This window comes from Podarcis vaucheri (genome assembly GCF_965113315.1).
Source record: "Podarcis vaucheri genome assembly, chromosome: 11".
Taxonomy (NCBI): Eukaryota; Metazoa; Chordata; class Lepidosauria; order Squamata; family Lacertidae; genus Podarcis; species Podarcis vaucheri.
This window is the reverse complement of record NC_138749.1, coordinates 9845277-9869119: the sequence shown is the minus strand read 5'-3', so window position 1 is coordinate 9869119 and position 23843 is coordinate 9845277. Positions and strand designations below refer to the sequence as shown.

The following is a 23843-nucleotide window of genomic DNA, read 5'->3' as shown; positions in this document are numbered from 1 at the left end:
GGAAAACAAAACAAAAAAAAATCTGAATCCCAGAGGCCAGGACAGCCAGAGGGATTCTTGCTTAGCCACGCACAGCCTCTCCCCAGCAATGGGAGCCTTCATCCCCTGCCCGGGAGAGGCTGCATGCGGCTAAGGCTCCCCCAAGAGCCGTGCTCCCTTTAAAGAGTGCGTGGAGGGCAGCCCTTCTCCCTCCTGGGGGAAAAGCCCCCAAGAGCCGCACACACGCTCCACACGGCTCTTTAAAGGGAGCGCTGAGCAGAGCCTCCCGCCTGCATTCGCTCCATAAGATGCACACACATTTCCCCTTACTTTTTAGGAGGGGAAAAGTGCGTCTTATAGAGTGAAAAACACGGTAATGCCTTGTCTTATTCTGTGAGGGTGGGGTTTGTTGGAGGCACGTGGGGAAAGGTGACAACACCTCTTTAGCAGCAAAAGGGAACAAGGGAGAAGGAAGTGGGGAAGTCCCCAGGAAAGTTGCTGGGCAGAGAGAGATGAGGTGTCTAAAAGATTCCTAGCTATCAAGGCAAGAAGCAGCACTTCTGAAGACTTAGTTGGGTGCAACAGGGACTATCAATCCTATCTCCTTGACACAATGGGTGTTGAAAGTTTTAAAATGGTGCCAGCCCGGAAGCTTGACTAAACAAAATGTCTGCAAAAAGGCTTCTAGAAAAATTTATTCTGCTGCCCAGGTGAGGTGGAGAAGAGATATCACCATTTATCTTGGGCTCCACCGGCAAAACAGCCTTGGGCTGTTGAAACTTCCTGATGAGTAATTGGGAGGGAGGGAGGTGGGACATACAGATGACCACATCCTGACAATACTAGAAAGGGTCTGATGCTCCCTCGTTCACTTTTAAATTTATAAACGGTAGGATATGGGCAGAGCATTTCCAGTAAAAGACTATAGTGAATTCGCCCGTTTCCCTTTCAACTCTGCTTGCTTGGAACACGAGAGCCTGGCTATCTGTAATGAAGACTCTTGTGGTTTCTCCAGGACAGCAGTGAAACTTCCCTCTAAGGTGCCAGGCCATCATATCAAAAGTTGTGATGTTTTTAGGGGTGCTTCATAACAGGAAATAGAACGCCCTGACTGCCGTTCGTCGCTGGAAGATAGCTAGTGCACAGCACTCTGCAATAGCAGGAGAGTGCCTGTGCAGCTTGAACTTATTTACAGTGGTACCTCAGGATGCGAACGGGATCCGTTCCGGAGCCCCGTTCGCATCCTGAATAGAATGCAAGACGCGATGGCGCATGATGCGTTTTGCCACTTCCGCGCATGCGCGCGACGTCATTTTGAGCGTCTGCGCATGCGTGAGCAGTGAAACCCGGAAGCAACACACTCCGTTACTTCCGGGTTGCTGCAAAGCGCAACCTGAAAGCGCTCAACCTGAAGCACATTCAACCCGAGGTATGACTGTACTTACCGTACTTGTTTTTATTAAATTTCCCTACTGCCCTTCATTTGAGGACCACAGGACAGTTAACAATATCATAGGCATTCATCTGTCTCGAGAGACAATGGAGTTACACCCCCACGGGTGCAATCAAACTGCTGTGTTAGGGGCACTGAAGTGACCTCCCTGGCATGAAAGCCTGGGCAGTGACAAGACCGCCCCACCCCCCGGCCTTGTAGATGTGGACCAAAGGAAAGCAGAGCAAGACATTTAGCACCAGCTTGACTGCAGGAGCTGCTGGAAGGAGGCGTATGAGGCGCCATCCAACCATCTTAAGGACTCCACTCCAGATTTGTGTAGGCTCACTCCTTTTCCCAAAGATGTCCCACAAGGCAGTGAGGTTTAGAACCACAGTTTTCCTTCTAGATCAGCCTTTCTCAGCCTTGGGTTCCCAGATGTTTTCGGCCTACAACTCCCATGATCCCTAGCTAGGAGGACCAGTGGTCAGGGATGATGGGAGTTGTAGTCCAACAAATATCTGGGGAGCCACAGGTTGAGAAACACTGTCCTAGATGGACTACCTTCCCATGTGGACAAGCCCCACCTGCCCCTCACTTCCCCTTGCAACACGTGCAGAAACTGCCTTCTTGACCGTTGGACCTAGTATTGGTCTCCATTGCTCAATGCACCAGAACTTGTCCTTGCATGCAGGTGAAGTCCCTAACTCACCAGGAGTTTGAGACCCATCAGCTACCCTCACCTCGTTGAGTCAAACCAGCCACTCAAAACTGTTCCCAGGATGTGGCTGCTGTCGCAAGTAGACAGCTTGTTGGAGACACAGGTGAGAGCTGAGAACTGGTTTACAATATAAAAACCCAGGTGTACCTGGCTGATGATTTTCAAGGGCAGTGAAGATTTTTCTCACGGGGCGCATAGCAGCTTCTTTGCAGACCAACTTGATGTCGGAACCAGAGTATCCTTCCATCTCCTAATAAGTAAATTGGAAAGACACAGTTCAGTCTCCAGGAACTTTCCAATGCAAATGTAGCGTTTCAAAGAACATGGGATGTTTCAGAAAGTGATTGAGATCCAGAGGAACACCCCTCCACAAGCATGTCCATTTAGAATATGGTTCTACCCCCCCCCCCCCGCAACTATTATTTCCCCCCAATTCCTGCCCTACTGAAGTGAAGGAAGACCAATCATTCCTCAGTACACGCTGCTCTCACTTGCCCAGCTCTTTTGCCTCTCATATGGCAATTGCCCTGCCAGGTGGGTACTTCAGTTTCATCCCAGTACGCTTCCGAGCACAATTCAAAGTGCTGGTGCTGAGCTTTAAAGGCCTAAATGGCCTCGGCCCAGTATACCTGAAAGAGCGTCTCCACACCCATCGTTCTGCCTGGACACTGAGGTCCAGCTCCGAGGGCCTTCTGGTGGTTCCCTCATTGCGAGAAGCCAAGTTACAGGGAACCAGGCAGAGGGCCTTCTCAGTGGTGGCGCCCACCCTGTGGAACGCCCTCCCATCAGATGTCAAAGAGATAAACAACTATCTGACTTTTAGAAGACATCTGAAGGCAGCCCTGTTTAGGGAAGCTTGTAATGTTTGATGTTTTATCGTGTTTTTAATATTCTGTTGGGAGCCTCCCATAGTGGCTGGGGAAACCCAGCCAGAAGGGGAAGGGCATATATATATATATATATATATATATATATATATATATGCAGGTTTTGGTGTCTTCGGGTGTCTTCCCGTGTAAGAGTCGAAGACACCAAAACCTGCATTCCTGTACCCGTGAAAATCTACGAAAGCATATATATATATATATATATATATATATATATATATATATATATATATATATTTTCTTCTGTGTCTTGGTTTTTGGGGGGTGTTTCTTTTTGGATTAGCTTCGTAACCCTGTTTTTCTGGTATCCATTGGCGATTAACACATTTGAGAGATTCTGTAACTCAGTTGTCAAGTGGTCTTTGTCAGCCAGGCGTTTGGTTCTGGAGATGAGAGTCTTGGCTACGGAGTTTATTTGTGCAGGGTGGTGGTGTGATTGTGCATGTAAGTAGCGGTTGGTGTGTGTTTTTTTCCGGTAGATAGTGTGTCCTAGGGAGCCATCAGGTTTTTTGTAGATTAGGACGTCAAGAAAGGGGAGTTGGTTGTTGTCTTCTATTTCCATAGTGAATTGTATTTTGGGGTGTAGGCTGTTGAGATGTGTGAGGAAGCTATCTAGTTTTTCTTTCCCGTGTGGCCAAATTACAAAGGTGTCGTCAACATATCTGAGCCAAAGTTTGGGTTTGTGTTCTGACTTGTCTAAAGCATTGGTTTCAAAGTGTTCCATGTACAAATTTGCGATGACCGGTGAGAGGGGTGATCCCATAGGTGCTCCTTCTATCTGTTTGTATCTTTGTCCATTGTGGATGAAGTACGTGTTGGTTAGGCAGTGGTTGGTCAGGTCCAGGATGTATTTGGGGGGATTGTATTTGTTTTGGATGGCTGTCAAGGCTTCATTAATGGGTACTTGAGTGAAGAGAGATACAACATCGAAGCTCACAAGAAGGTCATCGGGATGTAGGTATTGCTTCTTTATTGTTTCTATGAACTGGAAGGAGTTAGTAACGTGTGAAGCGATGGATTCTGCATAGGGCTGAAGTTGCTTAGCGAGAAATTTAGCGAGATTTTGTAGAGGTGAGCCTATGGAGCTGACTATTGGTCTGAGTGGTGTTCCTTCTTTGTGTATCTTGGGGAGACCGTAGAGTTTGGGGCATCTGGATGATTTTTCTCTGGGGATGATTCTTAGCTGGATTTCTTCACTGATAGGAGAGGCTTTTATTTTGGATTTGGTGGTTTTTTCCAGATAGGTGGTGGGATCTGTTTTTATAGGTTGGTAGGTAGGGTCTTGGAGTAGATTTGATAGTTTTGCTTGGTAGTCCGATGTGTTCATCACAACAGTGGCGTTGCCTTTGTCTGCTGGGAGAATGATTATGTTGTTGTCTTTCCTTAGGTTGGTGAGTGCTTTCTGTTCTTCTTTGTGTAAATTGCTTCTGGGTGGTTTGCTGGAGCAGAGGATGTTGGTGACTTCAAGTCTGATTTTATTGGCTTCATCTGGGTCGATTTTGGTCAGGCTAGCTTCGACTCCGCATATGATGTTTTCCGTGGGGATGCGTCTCGGGGCGACTGCAAAGTTGAAACCTTTGGAGAGTACTTTGGTTTCAGTTGGGGTGAGGATCCTGTCTGATATGTTATGTACTGTTTGTTTCATGGGTTGTTGTGGAGGGTGGCTGGGCTTCTGGCGTTTTTCTAGTTTGTAGAGTTTGTTGGTGTGTCTGTCTGTCTTATGTGAGGTCTCAGTTTCAGCTCTCCAGACGGCTAGTTGTTTGCATTTCTCCCAGAGTGCAGGGTGGATTTTGTTGCATAGTTTGAGGTGAAGAGTGAGCAGATCTTTGTTGGTTTGGTTTAGTAGGTATCTTTTCTTATGTATTTCGTTTCTGATTAGGGATAGTTCAGTTCGTTTCAGGATCCTTTCGGTAGCTGGGGTTTTAGAGTGGAATTTAAGTTGGAAGCATGTGGGAGTTAAGTTGTTGTCTCGGCAGTTGCGTAGGAACAGGAGATCACATAAGATGGTGGCTCTTCGGATTTCTAGTTTCTCGTAGGTTCTTGTCAGCTGGAAGGTTTCCTCCCCGTAGAGGTGAGATATTTGCTTTCGTAGATTTTCACGGGTACAGGAATGCAGGTTTTGGTGTCTTCGGGTGTCTTCCCGTGTAAGAGTTGGGGTGTCTGGGCGACGTTTCGACGAGGTCTCACTCGTCATCTTCAGGCTGGTGCTTTCGGCTTCTTGTTACTGGAACAGAGCAGAATCTGGTGTTTGAGTTTCTATAAATACTGTTGAGGGGTGTGGTGTATAGCCTCCAACGTTCTGGGCAGAGAGGAAGTTCCTAGATTAGTGTGCCTTTTCTTCTTTTGTTCCTTAATTACTTGAGGGATATCTTGAGTGATTTCATGAGTGATATTCTGAATACCACTGGGTGGGTCATTAAGTGTAGATTAGTTGCTAAAGCTTTCGTGTCTTGACCTCTTGAGCTTGTGAAGAGTTTTTCTGAGAAGATGGCTGTGCTGCATTTAGTTGTGCTCTGGCTTGGCTTCGTGTATAGGGGCGAGCTGTGATTTTGTGCCTTGTGCCAGCCAGATCTGTGTAGGGATTGCAGGGGGGTGCAGCATCCGGAGGTGCCACTATAGTTTGGCTACTGGATGGAGTCTGTAATATGTCTGTGGAGAGGGTCTGGGTTTGGGTCTGGTGTGGTTGATTGGTGACGGCGTTCTGTGTGCCTCTGGTTCTGGTGTCGGTTTTTGTGGGGAGGGCTAATTTCCAGATGTCTGGCAGGCGGGACGTGTCGTCACGCTTGTTCATGTTGTGAGGGTGTTTCTCTATCTCGATGGCTTCCATGATTATTCTCTTGTGGTGATGTTCCATGTTAAAGAGCAATTTGGAATCTGCAAAATTAATTTCGTGTCCTGTTTCTTTCATGTGTTGGAAAAGAGAGGAAGTTTTTTCTTCTTTTTTGACGGCATTCTTGTGTTCTGCGATACGTGCATTTATTCGTCTGTTTGTTTGTCCAATGTACGTGGCTGGGCAGACTTTGCAGGGTATTTCATAGACCCCTTGGTTTTCCAGCTGGATTTTGTCTTTTGGGTTTCTGAGGATATTGGCTATTTTTTGGTTGGTGCAGAAGGCTGTTTTGATATTGTGTTTATGGAGGATTTTGCTAATTTTGTCTGTAGTGCCCTTGATATAAGGAAGGAGGGCCATGCCATTGTTTTCTTCTGTGTCTTGGTTTTTGGGGGGTGTTTCTTTTTGGATTAGCTTCGTAACCCTGTTTTTCTGGTATCCATTGGCGATTAACACATTTGAGAGATTCTGTAACTCAGTTGTCAAGTGGTCTTTGTCAGCCAGGCGTTTGGTTCTGGAGATGAGAGTCTTGGCTACGGAGTTTATTTGTGCAGGGTGGTGGTGTGATTGTGCATGTAAGTAGCGGTTGGTGTGTGTTTTTTTCCGGTAGATAGTGTGTCCTAGGGAGCCATCAGGTTTTTTGTAGATTAGGACGTCAAGAAAGGACGTGCAATCCCTACACAGATCTGGCTGGCACAAGGCACAAAATTACAGCTCGCCCCTATACACGAAGCCAAGCCAGAGCACAACTAAATGCAGCACAGCCATCTTCTCAGAAAAACTCTTCACAAGCTCAAGAGGTCAAGACACGAAAGCTTTAGCAACTAATCTACACTTAATGACCCACCCAATGGTATTCAGAATATCACTCATGAAATCACTCAAGATATCCCTCAAGTAATTAAGGAACAAAAGAAGAAAAGGCACACTAATCTAGGAACTTCCTCTCTGCCCAGAACGTTGGAGGCTATACACCACACCCCTCTACAGTATTTATAGGAACTCAAACACCAGATTCTGCTCTGTTCCAGTAACAAGAAGCCGAAAGCACCAGCCTGAAGATGACGAGTGAGACCTCGTCGAAACGTCGCCCAGACACCCCGACTCTTACACGGGAAGACACCCGAAGACACCAAAACCTGCATATATATATATATATAATTATTATTATTATTATACCTCAGGTTAAGAACTTAATGCGTTCTGGAGGTCCGTTCTTAACCTGAAACTGTTCTTGACCTGAAGCACCACTTTAGCTAATGGGGCCTCCCGCTGCCGCCGCTGCACAATTTCTGTTCTCATCCTGAAGCAAAGTTCTTAACCCGAGGTACTATATCTGGGTTAGTGGAGTCTGTAACCTGAAGCCTATATAACCTGAAGCGTATGTAACCTGAGGTACCACTGTATTATTATTATCCTTTGCTTGTGAACCTCATTCCAAACAACCCAAAAGTAGCAGACATGGAGGTTTCCAGACCAGTCTCCCAGCCGGGAGGAGGCACAACCTCAAAGCCAAAATGGAACTGCATCAGCTGCCTTCAAGGTTGACCCCCAAAACATGGCTCTTGGGGCGGTGGGCCTCCTTTCTGTTGAGTCAGCTTGGCACATGCCCAGGTCTACTTACGATGCACTGTGTGTATATGCCTTGCCCTCTGTGGAAGCTCCCTGTGAGGTGCAACCGTTAACAGCGATGGCTTCTCCTCACCTGACTGAGTAAGCTGTAGTCTAGCTCCGTCCTCAGTTCTACTCCGCCGCTGTTGCTCACGGAAGGAAGCCAGTGCTGAACCATCGCCTGCCGTGCCTCTTTATTCGGGAGGTCCACCAGAATCCTCTTCTCGAGCCGGCGCAACATCGCACAATCCAGTTCCCTAGAGAAGGGAAGAGGAAGGGGAAGAATGACTGCGGCTACAGGGGTCCGTTCACCATTTTCTGAAGTGTGGGCTGCGATCTCTAGGAAATCATGGGAAAGGGTGGAGAGGGATCGCAAGTCCCAGACTGGCTCAGGCTCCGTTAGGGCAGGACTTGTCCACAAGTGCACTTTTATGCTTGAACGGAGATTGCAGGGGGCGGGTCTAGATGAGCCTTGGGAGTCCCTTTCCAACTCTATGATTCTCACATGAGGACGGCAGAATCAAGCAAGAATCTGCATGCAGGAATGGGCTATCAGTGACCTAAGATCAGACCATCAGAACTTAGAACTTCAACATACATACAGTGCTTTACAACAGAGGCTGTTCACCCTTCCATATTTATTTTTTAAAATTTATTTAAATAAATAAATCGCATGCCACTCTGGGCAGCTTCCAACAAAATATAAAAATTCAATAAAACACCAGACATTAAAAACCTCCCTAAACAGAGCTGCCTTCAGATGTCTTCTAAAAGCCAAATAGTAATTAGGCTGAGTTTTTATCCTTATTGAACAACTTTCATACTGCTTGATTATATGAAAACCTGTAAGCGTTTTAAAAGAAATATTAAAATCATCAAGAAAAAGCACTTTAAATGTTTAGAATTGGTATTAACAGTAATTAATATTAACAGGCATGCCCATGTCAGGACAGGCCTGCTTAAACAAAAATGTTTTTTTGGGGACTACAACTCCCATGATCCCTAGCTAACAGGACCAGTGATCAGGGGTGATGGGAATTGTAGTCCCAAAAACATCCGGAGGGCCAAGTTTGCCCATGCCTGCCTTAAGCTATAGCTTGTTTAGCTTATACGTAAATCCGGCACTGATCAAAAGCCTTCCATGAGTGCAACAGCACCAACAGGACTTCCACCCAATATGCTAAGAAGAATCTGGATAGTACGTATTTTCAGCTATTCCACTAGATCTAAAGGTAAACGTAAAGGGAACCCTGACCATTAGGTCCAGTCGTGGCTGACTCTGGGGTTGCGGCGCTCATCTCGCTTTATTGGCTGAGGGAGCCGGTGTACAGCTTCTGGGTCATGTGGCCAGCATGACTAAGCCACTTCTGGAGAACCAGAGCAGTGCACGGAAACGCCGTTTATCTTCCCGCCGGAGTGGTACCTATTTATCTACTTGCACTTTGATGTGCTTTCGAACTGCTAGGTTGGCAGGAGCAAGCTCTGAGCAACGGGAGCTCACCCCGTCGCGGGGATTCGAACTGCTGGCCTTCTGTTCGGGAAGTCCTAGGCTCTGTGGTTTAACCCACAGCGCCACCCGCGTCCCCTCCACTAGATCTACGTGACATTAAAAAATCTGAAGGGTTTTATCCTCAAACTTTTAAAAGTCACCTTTTAATACCAATGAAATCCATCCTTGCCTATTTATAGAGCATATCTTTCCTGAGCACTGGATGTTTTAAGCACCTTAAGCGTTTCTTTGCTGAAACCCTTCTTTAGCTTAGCCATAGTAAATAACTTGGCCATCAAGCCCCTTTTTAAATATTAGCAGCTGGCTTGGGTCGGCATATGCTGCCTTTACGAAGGATTATGCACTCCTGCGGCAAGAACTGCAGGAGCAAAGTAAAAAGCTCCCAATTAATCTTTGAAGGCTTTAACCAAATATCAAGGCTTTTACTGCTCTGGGTCTAAGTAAAATCTTTATCTGTGTTTAGAGGCTCACGCAAATGTATTCAAAGCGTACTCTCCGGATCTCTTACCAGGGCAGGTTGGAAGCCGCTAAAACAAAGACAAGATCATCTGACCGGGCCAGGCCATCCATCTGCACCAGTAATTCCGTTTTCATCCTCCGGCTTCCTTCATGTTCACCGCTACCAAGATGTGAAGGATGGAGAAAGGGAGGGGCGGAGTCAATGTTATTCCCTGGCCTGCATCAGGACCGCTGCCGTTACAGAGACAGGGACAAGCTCAAAAGCACAAGCCCATTCATGGGTTTTGCATCTCCCTGTCACGCCCAACCCCCAGTTCCAAGCGCGGTTAAGTTCCATGAGATAAAACCTAAGCATTATGTCCAAACTTCATGACGATTAATGCCCAGAAGTTAATTCTGCAATGAATCCACTCATGTAAGAGCACTAAAACGAAAGGAAATGCACACTTTGGAGTTTTATCTTTGCACGCAGATTAATGCAAGAGGCACTGAACAGATCCCAAAGCCAGCATTTAGTGAGAAGGCTATTAAGTCTTAAGTTAGATCAGCTTGGATAATTACAGGGAACAGAAACGGGCCATAGTTCAGTGCCAGTATGCAAGCTTTGTACATTCCCAATAAATACCAGGCAATATGGACTTCTGGTCTGATTCAGTGTGTCTTACTAATCCTATATATCCTTGTGTTAAACTATGGTGCAAACTACTGAGAAGCTCTCCTGGGAAAGTTCTGCCAAAATAAATGGGAACAGCACAAAAAACACATCTGTAACCGTTCGCTACTCCCGTTTGGCTGAATGTGGGGCATGCAGGAGAGCTTCGCAGATTTTGTCATTCTTCGGTACAGGCAAAGTCTGCATTGTGCAACTGGGCGACAGCCAATTTTACAGGTTTCCTTGGCGAGATCTTGCGCTCTGCTTGGAATGTGCTTGATGGTGGAAGTTACTTTATCATTTATTTATAAAAATATTTATCTACCACTACATCATCGAGAATAACAAAACCTTTTACAACAGCATTTGTATATAATAAAAGTACATAAAAAATTTAAGCCCAAGGCCGTCAAGCAACTATTATGGAGAGATGAATTCTGAATTGCCTGAAGAAGCCTGGTGGGATAGAAGGATTTTCAGCAGATGTTTAAAGGTTGGAACAGAAGGCACCTGCTGATTCACTACTGGAAGAGTACAGTGGTACCCCGCAAGACGAACGCCTCGGAAGACGAAAAACTCGCTAGACGAAGGAGATTTTCGTTTTCTTAGCCTCTTCACAAGACGCATTTCCCTATGGGCTTGCTTCGCAAAACGAAGCTTGCCCCGCAAGCTCCGGGGATAGCGGGGAAGTGCAGCGCGTCTTCCCCGCTGTCCCCGGACCTCTTTTGAAGCAAGGGGCGGCGGGGAGAAGATCGCTTCTCCCCGTTGCCAGCCCCGCAGTCTCCGGGGACAGAGCGTAAGGAGCGCGCCTCTTCCCCTCTCTCCCCAGACCCCTTTTGAACCAAGGGGCGGCAACGGGGAGAAGCGATCTTCTCCCCTCCGCCCCTTGCTTCAAAAGAGGGGAAAGAGGGGAAGGTGCGTGCGCCTTCCCCTCTGTCCCCGGAGATTGCGGGGCAGGCAACGGGGAGAAGCAATCTTTTCCCCGCCGCCCCTTGCTTTAAACAGGTCCGGGGACAGAGGGGAAGGCGCGCGGCGCTTCCCCTCTGTCCCCGGACGGTCTCCATAGGAACGCATTGATTGATTTTCAATGCATTCCTATGGGAAACCGTGCTTCGCAAGACGAAAAACTCACAAGAAGAAAAAACTTGCGGAACGAATTAATTTTGTCTTGCGAGGCACCACTGTATTCCACAATACTGGGTCGACGACACACTAAAGGCTCCATTTTGATGCCCAATGAGCCTTGTCAACATGGAAAATAACCAAGAACACTTCTCAGTAATTGAGCTAGGATAAAAGGGTCTAGACCAGCGTTTCCCAAACTTAGATCTCCAGCTGTTTTTGGACTACAAATCCCACCATCCCTGACCACTGGTCCTGCTACCTAGGGATGATGGGAGTTGTAGTTCGAAAAACATCTGGAGACCCAAGTTTGGGAAACCCTGATCTGGGCGGTCCTTAAGGTACCCTGAATCTAAGTTGCTCAGGGATTCGTAGATTAATGCAGAGACCTTGAACCTGGCTCAGAGGGAGAATGACTGTACAGATGGACGCTGGCTGGGATGTAAAAGTAGGTGGGTGGATTAAAAGAGGGATGTGGAACCTTTAGTCCTTCAGACACTGTGGGACTACAACTCCCATAATTCCTGGCCATTGGCCATGCTGGCTGGGACTGATGGAAGCTACATTGCACCATCATCTGCAGGGCCACAGACCAGGGCTGGAGAAGGGCAAGGCCCAGGGAGAACCCTAAGAGCTGGATAAAGAGACCTAGAGGTTTCATCTGGACTTGGGCCTCAGGTTCCCCACCCTTGACATAAGCTCACATACTTGCTGATTACTCTTATATTCCAGCTTTGGGAGCTCAGAACAAGAGTATACTAGGTAGCCTCCCATTCAGGCAGACACAGATCAGACCCAGGCACGCTTAACCCAGGGGGAAGGCTAAGTAGCTGAAGTCACAGACCACCTGGCACAAGCAGATTTGGCTTTCCAAACATACTGTGTTTGTTCCTTTATTTGAACGTAGGGATGTTTAGAGTCAGAAGCGGAAGGGCGAGATATACGGAAGAGAAAACAGATTTTTCTTGCAGTGAGCAAGGTAGGCTTATTTCTAAGCCATTCGGGAAGAGGACCTGCCTTATGGAAACCAGTCAGCAAAGGGGTATCCCCCACTTGAACGTTTGTTACCCTGGGGCTGTGCCTCGTTGGCTCATGACGGACTCCAGCTCATCCAGGAAGATCGTGGAGGGGGCGTGGTAGCGGGCAAGTTCAAATAACACCTGTCCAAAAAGAAAAGGGGAGGGAGGGGGAGTTAGCTCAAGTCAGGAGGGACAAATCTCCCCACTGCCATGCTCTTGCGCACCTTCAGTTGCTGGGGATCAAAAGCGGGGTGAATGCTGTGAAACATGGACCACTTATAAATGCCATCTCCAACTCCTTGAAAGATTCCATCAATGGTGTCTCCGAAAAATTTTACACATCACTTGGGAAGACAGGCGAACTAATGCCAGCAAGAAGCAAAGTTCACCAGTGATGAAGCGATGATTCTTCAACATGAACTTCAATGGACTGGTCATGTTGTTCAGATGGCTGATTATCGTCTTCCAAAGCAACTACTCTACTCTGAACTTAAAAATGGAAAGTGTAATCCTGGTTGGTCAACAAAAGAGGTTAAAACTCTCTCAAGGAAAATCTTTAAAAATGTAGTATATATACTGACAACTGGGAAACGCTGGCCAGTGAGCACTCCAATTGGAGAAGAGCCTTTTCCAAAGGTGTCATGGGCTTTGAAGACACTCGAACTCAGGACAAAAGGGAGAAACGTGCTAAGAGGAAGGCACGCTTGGCAAACCCTCACTGTAATCAACTCCTGCCCGGAAACCCATGTCCCCACTGTGGAAGGACGTGTAGATCCAGAATTGGCCTCCGCAGTCACTTACAGACTTGATGTTAAGACTGTGTTCATGGAAAACAATCTTACTGTACTTGGCTATGAGTAATCGCCAAATAAATAAAGAAGGAAAGTTGCACTCGGGTCCCTTAGGCATCTGACTGGCCACTGTGAGAACAGTATACTGGGCTAGATGGAGATCCAGCTCTTTTTACGTTCTTATTTCCTGTTCTTTTCCATGGGGCTTGTAGAACTCAAATTTTGGGGTGGGAGGACAGCAACACCAGGTACACACAGATCTTATGGATGATATATGACAGATGCCCGTCCAACCTCTGCTTAAAAACCTCCAAGTTCATATGATGAGCTGCATTGCTATGTTCTTCCTGCACATTCCTCTTTAACCTATATTTACAATTATTCCGTTCACTGCAGGCCGTTTAGATAAATGAGTTTTTACCCAAAACAAAGGTATTAACTTCAAATACATGAAGTCCTTTTACCGGGGCTCAGGCTTCATTTGCTTTCACAGCAGATATATTTTAAAAACACTAAACCATGGGTAGGCAAACTAAGGCCCGGGGGCCGGATCCAGCCCAATTGCCTTCTCAATCCGGCCTGCGGACGGTCCAGGAATCAGCATGTTTTTACATGAGTAGAATGTGTGCTTTTATTTAAAATGCATCTCTGGGTTATTTGTGGGGCCTGCCTGGTGTTTTTACATGAGTGGAATATGTCCCTTTATTTAAAATGCATCTCTGGGTTATTTGTGGGGCATAGGAATTCGTTCATTCTCCCCCCCCCCCAAAAAAAAAAATATAGTCCGGCCCCCTGCAAGGTCTGAGAGACAGTGGACCGGCCCCCTGCTGAAAAAGTTTGCTGACCCCTGCCTAAACAAATGGCAACTTCCAAGTATGGGCTGGAATAGAGCCAAATGCTATACATTGTTGGCTTTGATGCAGTTGGACTGCAGTGAATGATTGTGTTCACTTACTCATATTATATCATTATGATCTTATGATCCATTCAGAGAATTGAGGGTACAGAGTTAAAAAAATAAAAGGCTGCGCTTGTTTTGTTTTCTGCCATGGGCTCTGGCTGACAGAGGGAGAGAGAAGGAAACGCGGATGCCACAAGGGTAGTTGGAGAAAATATCTGAAACGCTGCCTTGGTTTGGTAGGCCAAACCACTTCTTAAATCTGAACGGCTTATAAAAGAGGAGAGAAAGAGCAAACACACACAAATAATCCTGTCTTTGCATTTTAAATCTTTTCTCCTAAATCCTGCCCAAGTATATGGAGAATAATAGGATAGAAGAAAATTATTCCAGAAAGGGATTCTGGGCAAATCCTAAAAGAGCACCAAGGATTAAAACATTCCCCTTTTATGTATTGTTGCTCCATATATATATTTTTAAATAAGGGGTTTTTAAAAATATAAATGCAAGTTAGAAGTTGGGTTGGTTGGACTAAATAGCTTCTGTTTTCCTGATCAAAACACAATGTGGATAATCCCACGTATTACACAAAATGAGATTTTTGTTGGCTTTTCTTTTTAAACTAAGGATGATGGCTTATTTTGCTCTACAAACAGAATTCTTAAGAAGAGGTAAAACCCAATATCCTGTCACTTTTAGCATCATGTTTTCTTGCTTTTCTTGCTTTAAAAGATGACTGCATTCAAACTCCATTCTGACGCAAACTCCAGCATGTGTCTGAAGTTGCAACTTTAATCTTTGCCGTTAATGGAACCGCATACTGTGAGCCTAATTCACTGCTGCAGCCAGATGATTACAGATGGATTCTGCATTTACACACCAGTACAGAAAGAAAAAGGCCAGATAACTTATCATACTAAGAAAAAAAGGTGTCATTTAATAGTAAAAGCACCTAGTCATTAGAACTCCAATGATAGGCTTAGCAGTGTGTGATCAGAGCGCTAGCAAACCCTTGGTAAAATCTCCAAAGACAAAATGGGTATCATTTCATGTACTTCTTTGGCTTGTCCTTGCCCTCCCCATAACTAGCAAAATTATGCAAAACTAAGAAATTTTATTATAATTTATGTAAGGTTGTAGAATTCTGCCTTCATTTTCTTTTTCATAGCACTGAATATATGTTATCTTGGTAAAATATAGATATCTTGGTAAAATATAGATAAAAGGTAAAGGACCCCTGGACGGCTAAGTCCAGTCGAATTTGACCATGGGGTGCAGCACTCATCTCCACTTTCAGGCCAAGGGAGCAGGCTTTGTCCACAGATAGCTTTCCAGCTCGTGGCCAGTATGACTAAACCGCTTCTGGTGCAACGGGACACCATGACAGAAGCTAGAGTGCATGGAAACACCATTTACCTTCCCACCACAGCCGTACCTATTCATCTACTCGCACTGGCTTGCTTTTGAACTGCTATGTTGGCAAGAGCTGGGACAGAGCAACAGGAGCTCACCCCGTCGCGGGGATTCAAATCACCGACCTTCTGATCGGCAAGCCCAAGAGGCTCAGTGGTTTAGGCCACAGCGCCACCCACGTCCTGATCTAGATGATATAGATATAGATATACAGTGGTACCTCGGGTTACATATGCTTCAGGTTACAGACTCCGCTAACCCAGAAATAGTACCTCGGGTTAAGAACTTCGCTTCAGAATGAGAACAGAAATTGTGCTCCAGTGGCATGGTAGCAGCTGGAGGCCCCATTAGCTAAAGTGGTGCTTCAGGTTAAGAACAGTTTCAGGTTAAGAACGGACCTCCGGATCGAATTAAGTACTTAACCCGAGGTACCACTGTACAGACACAGGTCTAGGTGGACCTTGCCCTGATCCAGAAAGGAAACTCTTGCATCCCTAAGACAAACTGAAGATTTGGGATCACTTAAATTAGGCTAGCTACACCTTCCCTGTTCCAGAAAATGAACTCACGTTTGAATGGTACAAAGCAAGAGTTGGGCCATGGGGCTTCTAGAAAAGAAAGGAGGGAAGGGGGAAGAATATGTCCATTCCTGCGTTAGGCCACCTCACTCAAAGATTCTCTGCCGAACACTGTGGATTTCTGCCAGGGCACGAGGAACACAGAAGGCACTCTTACTTTCACAAGCTTTTCTGAATCCCCTCTCCATTTGCTGACAATGGTGGATGCCGAGATGTTGAAGAAGGTTGTGTTGCATTCAGTGGCAACAGCTTTGGCTAGCAAAGTCTTCCCAGTACCTACAAGGTGCAGGGAAATAAGTCAGCACTCAGTCTCGACATAGGCGCTCCTCAACATTTCTCCCCACTGAGGAACTGTGCAAGCCTTTATCCCCACAGTAAATGATTCCCCTGAGCTATTTGGTCAAAAGAGGCGTAGCTCCATTAAAAAATCCCCAATTAACCATCTGAAAGGAGTTTGAAAAAGCAAAATAATTTATTGGCAGTGACGTTTCCGTAACAATCACTCGACCAGCATTCAAGCAAGAGTCAGCTGGGAAGAAAACCTTGTCTTTCTATCTTAACACTATCATTTGGTTTGGGAGAAATAATATTCTCCCAGGAATGGATCGACTAGAGATAGGAAGAAAGGGTATTATTGAGATTGAATGTAGCAGCTAAGTCTACATACATGCATTCCTTGTGTAAAATAAATCCTCCCAGAACAGATGCAGTGGCCGTTTAGTTAACCATTCTGTCAAAAACACTCCCAGTCTTTGGAGGAGTTTTGCAAGGGATTCACAGGTGGTGGTTGTTTTTTATTTTTTAAAGGCAGCATATAGAGACATGTCTCTTTAAAACCTTTTCCTTTTTAAATGGAGAACAGCTACTCTGCAGCAAGAGCACATCTCACAAGATATGCAAGGCTGCAAGAGTATTTATGCGGCCAGGTCCACACCGTGGATGTGAGCAATATTGAAAAACGTTATGTCCGCCTTCAGCCAGGAGTAAGAAAGGTGTTCACCCCAAAGGGAGGGGATGCACAAAAAGGTCTCTCAAACTGTGGTGTAAGGGAATGTGGGAGTTCATTCGTAAACTGTAGTTATGCAGACAGTACCTGGGGGCCCGTAGAGCAATAGTCCTTTCCATGGAGAGAGGATGCCAGTAAACAGTTGTGGATACTAAGCAGAGAAAAACAATATCAGAATTAAATAATAATAATAATTTTCGGGAGTCAAACTGCAATTTCTGCAACACTTTTGAGCACCCAAATGACCACCATCCCATTCTGCAATTAATCCAGAATGCTGCAGCTAGACTGGTGACTGGGAGTGGCCGCCAAGACCATATATCACCGGTCCTGAAAGATCTGTATTGGCTCCCAATACGTTTTCAAGCACAATTCCAAGTGTTGGTGCTGACCTTTAAAGCCCTAAACGGCCTCAGCCCTTTATACCTGAAAGAGCGTCTCCACCTCCATCGTTCTACCCGGACACTGAGGTCCAGCTCCGAGGGCCTTCTGGCGGTTCCCTCACTGTGAGAAGTGAGGTTACAGGGAACCAGGCAGAGGGCCTTCTCGGTGGTGGCGCCTGCCCTGTGGAATGCCCTCCCATCAGATGTCAAGGCAATAAACAACTATTTTACTTTTAAAAGACAACTGAAGGCAGCCCTGTTTAGGGAAGTTTTTAATGTCTGATGCTGTATTGTTTCTAATATTTGGTTGGAAGCCACCCAGAGTAGCTCGGGAAACCCAGCCAGATGGGCGGGCTATAAACTATAAATTATTATTATTAATATATGTTGATTTTGTAACTTAGACTACGTGGATTATGGGGGGGAGTTTGCAACTGAACTCCATGTGTAACTGGCACAGGGAAGACACGCAATAAACCCGAGGCAAAATAGCAACTTCTTGCAGATTCTGCTTCGCAGACTTCCAGCTTCACCAAAGCGCGTAAATGAGAGAGAAGGAAGGTCTGTTTTGCAGGCATATCCTTGGGCATGTCTAAAGGTATTGTAAGCAACAGTCGGGTGGGTAGGAGTGGAGACAGGGCAGTCTATCATTCATTACAATTTTGAATGAGGAGTTTTGAACACTGCTAAGAAGTTGACACTTTCAAGATCCGGAGTGCCAGTCCAGAGAGACAGAAGCTTTCAAAACAGGTTCCCTTACCCTGATTGGATACACCACAGCTTCCTTGACCAACCGCTTGGCTGCATCGAGACCAATGATATCGCCCCACTTTACATTCGGGTTGTGGAGGTAGATATCCTGCAAGACATTGTTTGGTCTTCTTAAAGGCAGGGCTCCAGCTTCCCTGTACAGCCAGGGAAACATCGGTGCAGCAAATTAAGCTCCATTGTGCCAGGGCATAAAAACAAAACAGTGACACAGAAAAGAGACAGGTTGCTTTGCAGTGTTTCTCGGTCAGTCCCCAGCCTGTTGTTGGACTACAACTCCCATCATCCCAGTGGTCAGGGATGATGGGAGTTGTAGTCCAAAAACAGCTGGGAACCCAAGCCTGAGAAACACTGGGAGAGGGAAGCAGCACAAAATTATTATTGCAACGGAGGACTAAAAATTCTGAACATGCTTACTTAGGGGACAATCCCACTGAAATTGACTGTTCCTGCAGAGCAACTGGGCTTAGGGCTGCAGTGTGGAACCCCAGTTCAGCTACTGATAGATTGATTGACTGATTTATTGATTGATTGATTGATTGATTGATTGAGTGACTGTATAAATGGATAAAAGCCCCCCATGCAAACAATGACTATCATCAGTGCAGGTAAGGGGGGGATATTTTAATTTTAATCATCTACAATTCTGTCTTATTTATTTTATAGTACAGTACATTGATTATTGCTTTCATTTTATGGATTAGATAGTAAAATTCATGTTAAATTGCTGTTTTAGGGGTTGTTTTTAAAAGTCTGGAACGGATTAATCTGTTTTGCATTACTTTCTATGGGAAAGCATGCCTTGGTTCTGGAACACTTTGGTTTTGGAACGGACTTCCAGAACGGATTAAGTTTGAGAACCAAGGTACCACTGTACATGTAAAGGTCTGCTCTTCCCTGCCACCCCTCCCAGCAGCTCCTTGCTGTGCATCAGAAGAAACACGTTGAGGAGTGGATGCTTGAACAAGTTTGCTGTAGAAAGTTAAAATTTTCACTTGTTGCTTCGCCCATTTTCACCTCTGGCCCCAGCCCAGCCCCAGAAAGCTGCCCAGATGTGAACGAAGCCCTCAATCTGAAAAGGGTTCCCCCCACGCCTTTCACAGAGCATCAAGCCTCGCCTCCTGTGCCTTGCAAGACTGGATGTTTTGCCATCTGGGGTACTTGAGGGTCAATTCCAAAAGATCCCGCCTGAGAAACGTCTTTGCCCCTGTGGAGATGGTAGCACCGAAACAGCGGCACACGTCCTCCTGTCCTGTACTCTCTACAAAGACCTGAGGAACGAAATCATCACCCCACTCGTACTAACCATCCCAGGGTGCTCAACCACTGCCACAATGTCCTTCTATCAGATCAAAATGAGCAGATAACAGCAAAGGTTCCTAGGTTTATAGCAGGGGCAATCAGAGTAAGGGCCACTAACTGACTGCTGATTCAGGACTTTAAATTGTGCTGTTATATCACATTTCCTTTTCTGCGTATACTGTAATGTTTCACTGTTGCTATGGCCATTGGCTAATGCGAATAAAGTTTTTTCTCTCTCCCATCATCCCTGACCACTGGTCCTGCTAGCTGAGGATCATGGGAGTTTGTAGGCCAAAAAACATCTGGAGGGCTGAGTTTGAGGAAGGATGCGGTAGATGAACCAGTGGTTGGACTCAGGACAAAGCAGCTTCCTATCTTCCTACGGAGGATAAACGAGAGGGAATGACCTCTTAGTCTGGTTTCCAGAGCTACGTGGCTGGCCACTGTTGGACTAGGTGGAACATGGTATTCTCCACCGAAACAATTGTTATGTTCTTTGTTCCTCCTGAGGAACTGGGGGTGGAGGCAGACTACGTCCACCAAATGCCACTACAGCAAACCATTGACAACCAGCCCAACCAAGCTCTGATTTACCTTAATGACTTGGCCTGATACTATGCAGCCTTCTAATCTTTCGATCCGTTTTATCAACAGCAACACCCACAAATGCGAATAAAGTTTTATCTTATCTATCTCGCCTCCTGTGCATACACAGAGAGCATCACCCAGCAGGGAATTCTCTTGCATGGACCCCACTGCAGCGGGTGGAAGCTGTGCTAGAAGAGTGAAGGTTGGGGCTTCCACAGGGGACTCTCCTGCAGGGCTGTGTCCAGAATGTGGTTATTCATAGACTCTCCTCCTGTTCCCCCATCCTGATGTTGGGTACGGAAATGCGGAAAAGCAGAGGATTAATTCCTTGACCAACTAGGCTCAGCATATACTCCAGGACTGAAAAGAAACAAGGTTCGGCCTTACCCTGCTCACAACCGTCGCAAGTTCTCTCATTTCACCAGTCATCCCAATAAAGGCGCCCAGGGGTTTTAATAACCGTTCCTACAAAAAAGACACATGCACATGCAATCTATATACAGTATAGCAGGCATGTCCAATAGGTTGATCGCGAGGGTGTCCCAGGTTGATCGTGGCATGAAGTACAACAACAACAACAACAACAACAACAACAACAACAAAATCAACAACAATAAATTTGGTCAACCCCGCCCCCAAGAAAAGCTAAATAACTTTGGTCAACCCTCCCCTTAAAAAAGCTCAACAACTCCTGACAATGACAATGGGTAGATCACAGCTGGTCTTTTTATACTGTGAGTAGATCGCCGTCTCTTAGAAGTTGGAAGTGCCTGATATATAAAAAGGTAAAGGGACCCCTGACCATTAGGTCCAGTCGTGGCTGACTCTGGGGTTGTGGCGCTCATCTCACTTTATTGGCCGAGGGAGCCGGCGTACAGCTTCTGGGTCATGTGGCCAGCATGACTAAGCCACTTCTGGAGAACCAGAGCAGCGCACAGAAATGCCGTTTACCTTCCCACCGGAGCAGTACCTATTTATCTAGTTGCACTTTGACGTGCTTTCAAACTGCTAGGTTCACAGGTGCTCACCCCGTCACGGGGATTCGTACCGTCAACCTTCTGATCGGCAAGTCCTACGCTCTGTGGTTTAGACCACAGCGCTATCCACATCTCTGCCTGATATATAGCATGCAAAAAAAATTGTCTTGGTTATTTTGAGGGGCTGCAAAACTTTAAATTAAGTATGTGAAAGTTTTAAATATGCAACGCCATTTTTGGAATAGGTTCTTTTTCATATTAAGTCCTGTTCAAGCTGTCTTCCCCAGACCCAGCTCTATCCCTGTGCATATGCAGCATTTTCTAGTCCTCACGCTCTCCCCACACAATTCCTCCACCAAATATACAAGGTAAAGTCCAAATTGGGAGGTACTGTGGCTAGGTACTGTAGCTATGTGGACAGGAGGAGACGCATTCTATCCAGGATCCAAGGTGCTATTGTGTTAAAGACCTTCCAGTTTGGACGTCACCATCTATGCATGTCAAGGAGAGGAGAGAGGATGATACATGCAAGTCCAAAGGCCACTCCAAAAGAGTTTTCTTCCCCATTGCATTTACCAGGTACTTATTGTCAGTTTGCATTTCTTAGTGCAGAAAGTATTGATCTGATGTGCAGAGATCTTTTCTATTCTGATTAATACAAGAGGATTCTAGAAGCTAGTAGAAGCTTCTCTGTGTGAGAGAAGTAGGCAGAAGGATTGTTTGGGTTATAGCTTCTGGAAGCTGAGTACAGCTGGTTTGAACTGGTTCTCTTATCTCTATTCTGCAAGGTCATGCTGATTGTAAATACTGGCCAGAAGGAGCCTAGGTCTCACTTTCTCTTTCTGATTCTCTTTTGTTCTGTGTGCTGTTCTGTACATAGTATGCTTAGTGTTAAGATTTTAGACTTATTATAAGTTCTTGTTAAGTTTTATTGTAAGTGCTGCAACTGGATTTCTTATGGACTGTGCCATTCCTAATTGCATTTGGATTCGTGACCATTATGCTCATTTCCCTTCAGCACCAGTAAAAGCTCTGCTGGATGAAGTACTATTGCCTTTGGTCTATTTTGGGGGACTCTGCAATGTGTTTAAGTTTTTCCTCCACACGTATGACGCTTATTACTTCTCAACTTTTATTTTACTAGGCGGAAAGAACACCACTCACTGAAGGATCTGGATTGCAGTTAAGGCTGTTCACGGCAATTTCATTTGATGCTCCTTTGATCGCATCCTGAATCATCCCACGAAAATCAATGATTTGGCCCTACAGGAGAAACAAATAGTGTTTACCTGAAGCACATGGCAGGTCTTCAGCCTGGAACATAAGAGATGTTGGACAGGGAATCAAAATGTAAGAAGCCAGACCAGTAGGGAAGCCACTGGAGCAATAACGGGTGGCAGTGGGGCTGCCCCAAACCATCTGTAGGGTACTAATTTAGGAGGGAAGGCTGCTGCAAGACATCCATAAGTTTCCACCTTCAGACACCCAAACACTCTTATAATAACAATCCATGCATGCTGTTAGGCTTTTGACTAACCCTCCTAGGATGAGCGCCTTCTCCACTTCCTTTCTGGATTGCGGACACATTTAAACCAAACTCAGATGGCACCCGGGCAAAAGCATCTTCACTCTCCTACAGAAAACAAACATAAACACAGACCAATTTTGAAATTACAAGAGCATGCTGTAACCTTAGGGAGAACATCATGAAGATGTTATATAGATGGCATCATACCCCCTTGAAACTAGCGAAAATGTATAAAGGAGGGTCACCGATTTGTTGGAGATGTAAAATAGATCTGGGATCATGCTACCACATTTGGTGGACTTGTGCAATCATTAGGGAATTCTGGGATAATAGATATAATGAATTTAAGAAATTATTCAGACTTACCTCTAAAAAAACCCCCAGAGATCTTTCTTTTAGGCATTTTACCATTAGAAACTAAAAAAGACATAAGACTACTGTTCATGTATGCCACCACAGCAGCAAGAATTCTTGTGGCGAGGATACAGACTGGCAGATACTCATGTTAGAATATTTACAACTAGCAAAACTGACAGGAAGAGTTAGAGGAGTATTGAACCAGAAAATATTTGGAGAATGGAGAATATTTAAGGACTATATAAGATCATATTGTACCAATCACAGCATATTAGCAGAACTTGAGTGATACTTGTAAACACAACAAATACCGTTCGTGGAGTAGACAGGAACAATACTAAAGAATATAAAACTGTGAGGGGGAAAACGACAGTATAAACAGTACAATGAGAATGATTGGAAGACTCGTTTTGTCAGAAGTCTTTTTTATGTAAGTGTTCAATTAAGTATTAATTAGGAAGATTAAGGGGTTTTTTATGTACGTAAATTTGCTTTTTCTTCTTTCTTTTTCTGTATTTTCTTCTTTTCTTTTTTCTTAATTGTTTTTTTCTTTAATTTTCTTTTTGTAGTTTTGAGATTATAAATTCTTTGTATAAGTGTGTACTGTAATTTAAACTAATAAAGATTATTTTTTAAAAAATGAAATTATAAGAAGTTTCCAAGCAGGCATGTTTGAGAAACTCCCACAATTCTCTGTGCTTGGCATCCCCAGTGCAACCAATGTGTTCTGTTGGGGTTTGTAACATCCATGATGGCTGCTGCAAGTATACAGCAGGGCTGATCTCTGCCTTTGCTTCCTGTTGAGCACAGTGCAGGAAATGTGAAAAAGCAGCAATGCTTAACACTCAACTTTGCTCAGTAAGACACCCCTGAAGAGCAGGGAGGAGCCAGCTGAAAATAATCACTCTGGCTTGTTTTGCCTGTGGCGTGGAAGCAGCAAAGGCAGGGGAACCTTTTGGGCAACGTGGGTCTGCACACTGCTTGTTCACACTGAACCATGGTTTGTTTTCAACTATGGTTTAATGTGACGTG

General features: G+C 45.3%; 1 protein-coding gene across 3 annotated transcripts in view; it reads right to left on the bottom strand.

Moving 5' to 3' along the window:
• KATNAL2 (katanin catalytic subunit A1 like 2) overlaps positions 1-23843 on the bottom strand; it is a 39568-nt gene that overhangs the window by 937 nt on the left and 14788 nt on the right. For all 3 annotated transcript variants that reach the window (XM_082242020.1, XM_082242021.1, XM_082242022.1), the window contains 10 exons: positions 22464-22559; positions 22091-22189; positions 20337-20414; positions 18052-18150; positions 16996-17059; positions 16060-16178; positions 12272-12363; positions 9479-9589; positions 7555-7717; positions 2280-2382 (listed from right to left, as the gene is read on the bottom strand). In XM_082242020.1, coding sequence (XP_082098146.1) covers positions 2280-2382; positions 7555-7717; positions 9479-9589; positions 12272-12363; positions 16060-16178; positions 16996-17059; positions 18052-18150; positions 20337-20414; positions 22091-22189; positions 22464-22559 — 1024 coding nt within the window. The remainder of the gene's footprint in view (positions 1-2279; positions 2383-7554; positions 7718-9478; positions 9590-12271; positions 12364-16059; positions 16179-16995; positions 17060-18051; positions 18151-20336; positions 20415-22090; positions 22190-22463; positions 22560-23843) is intronic.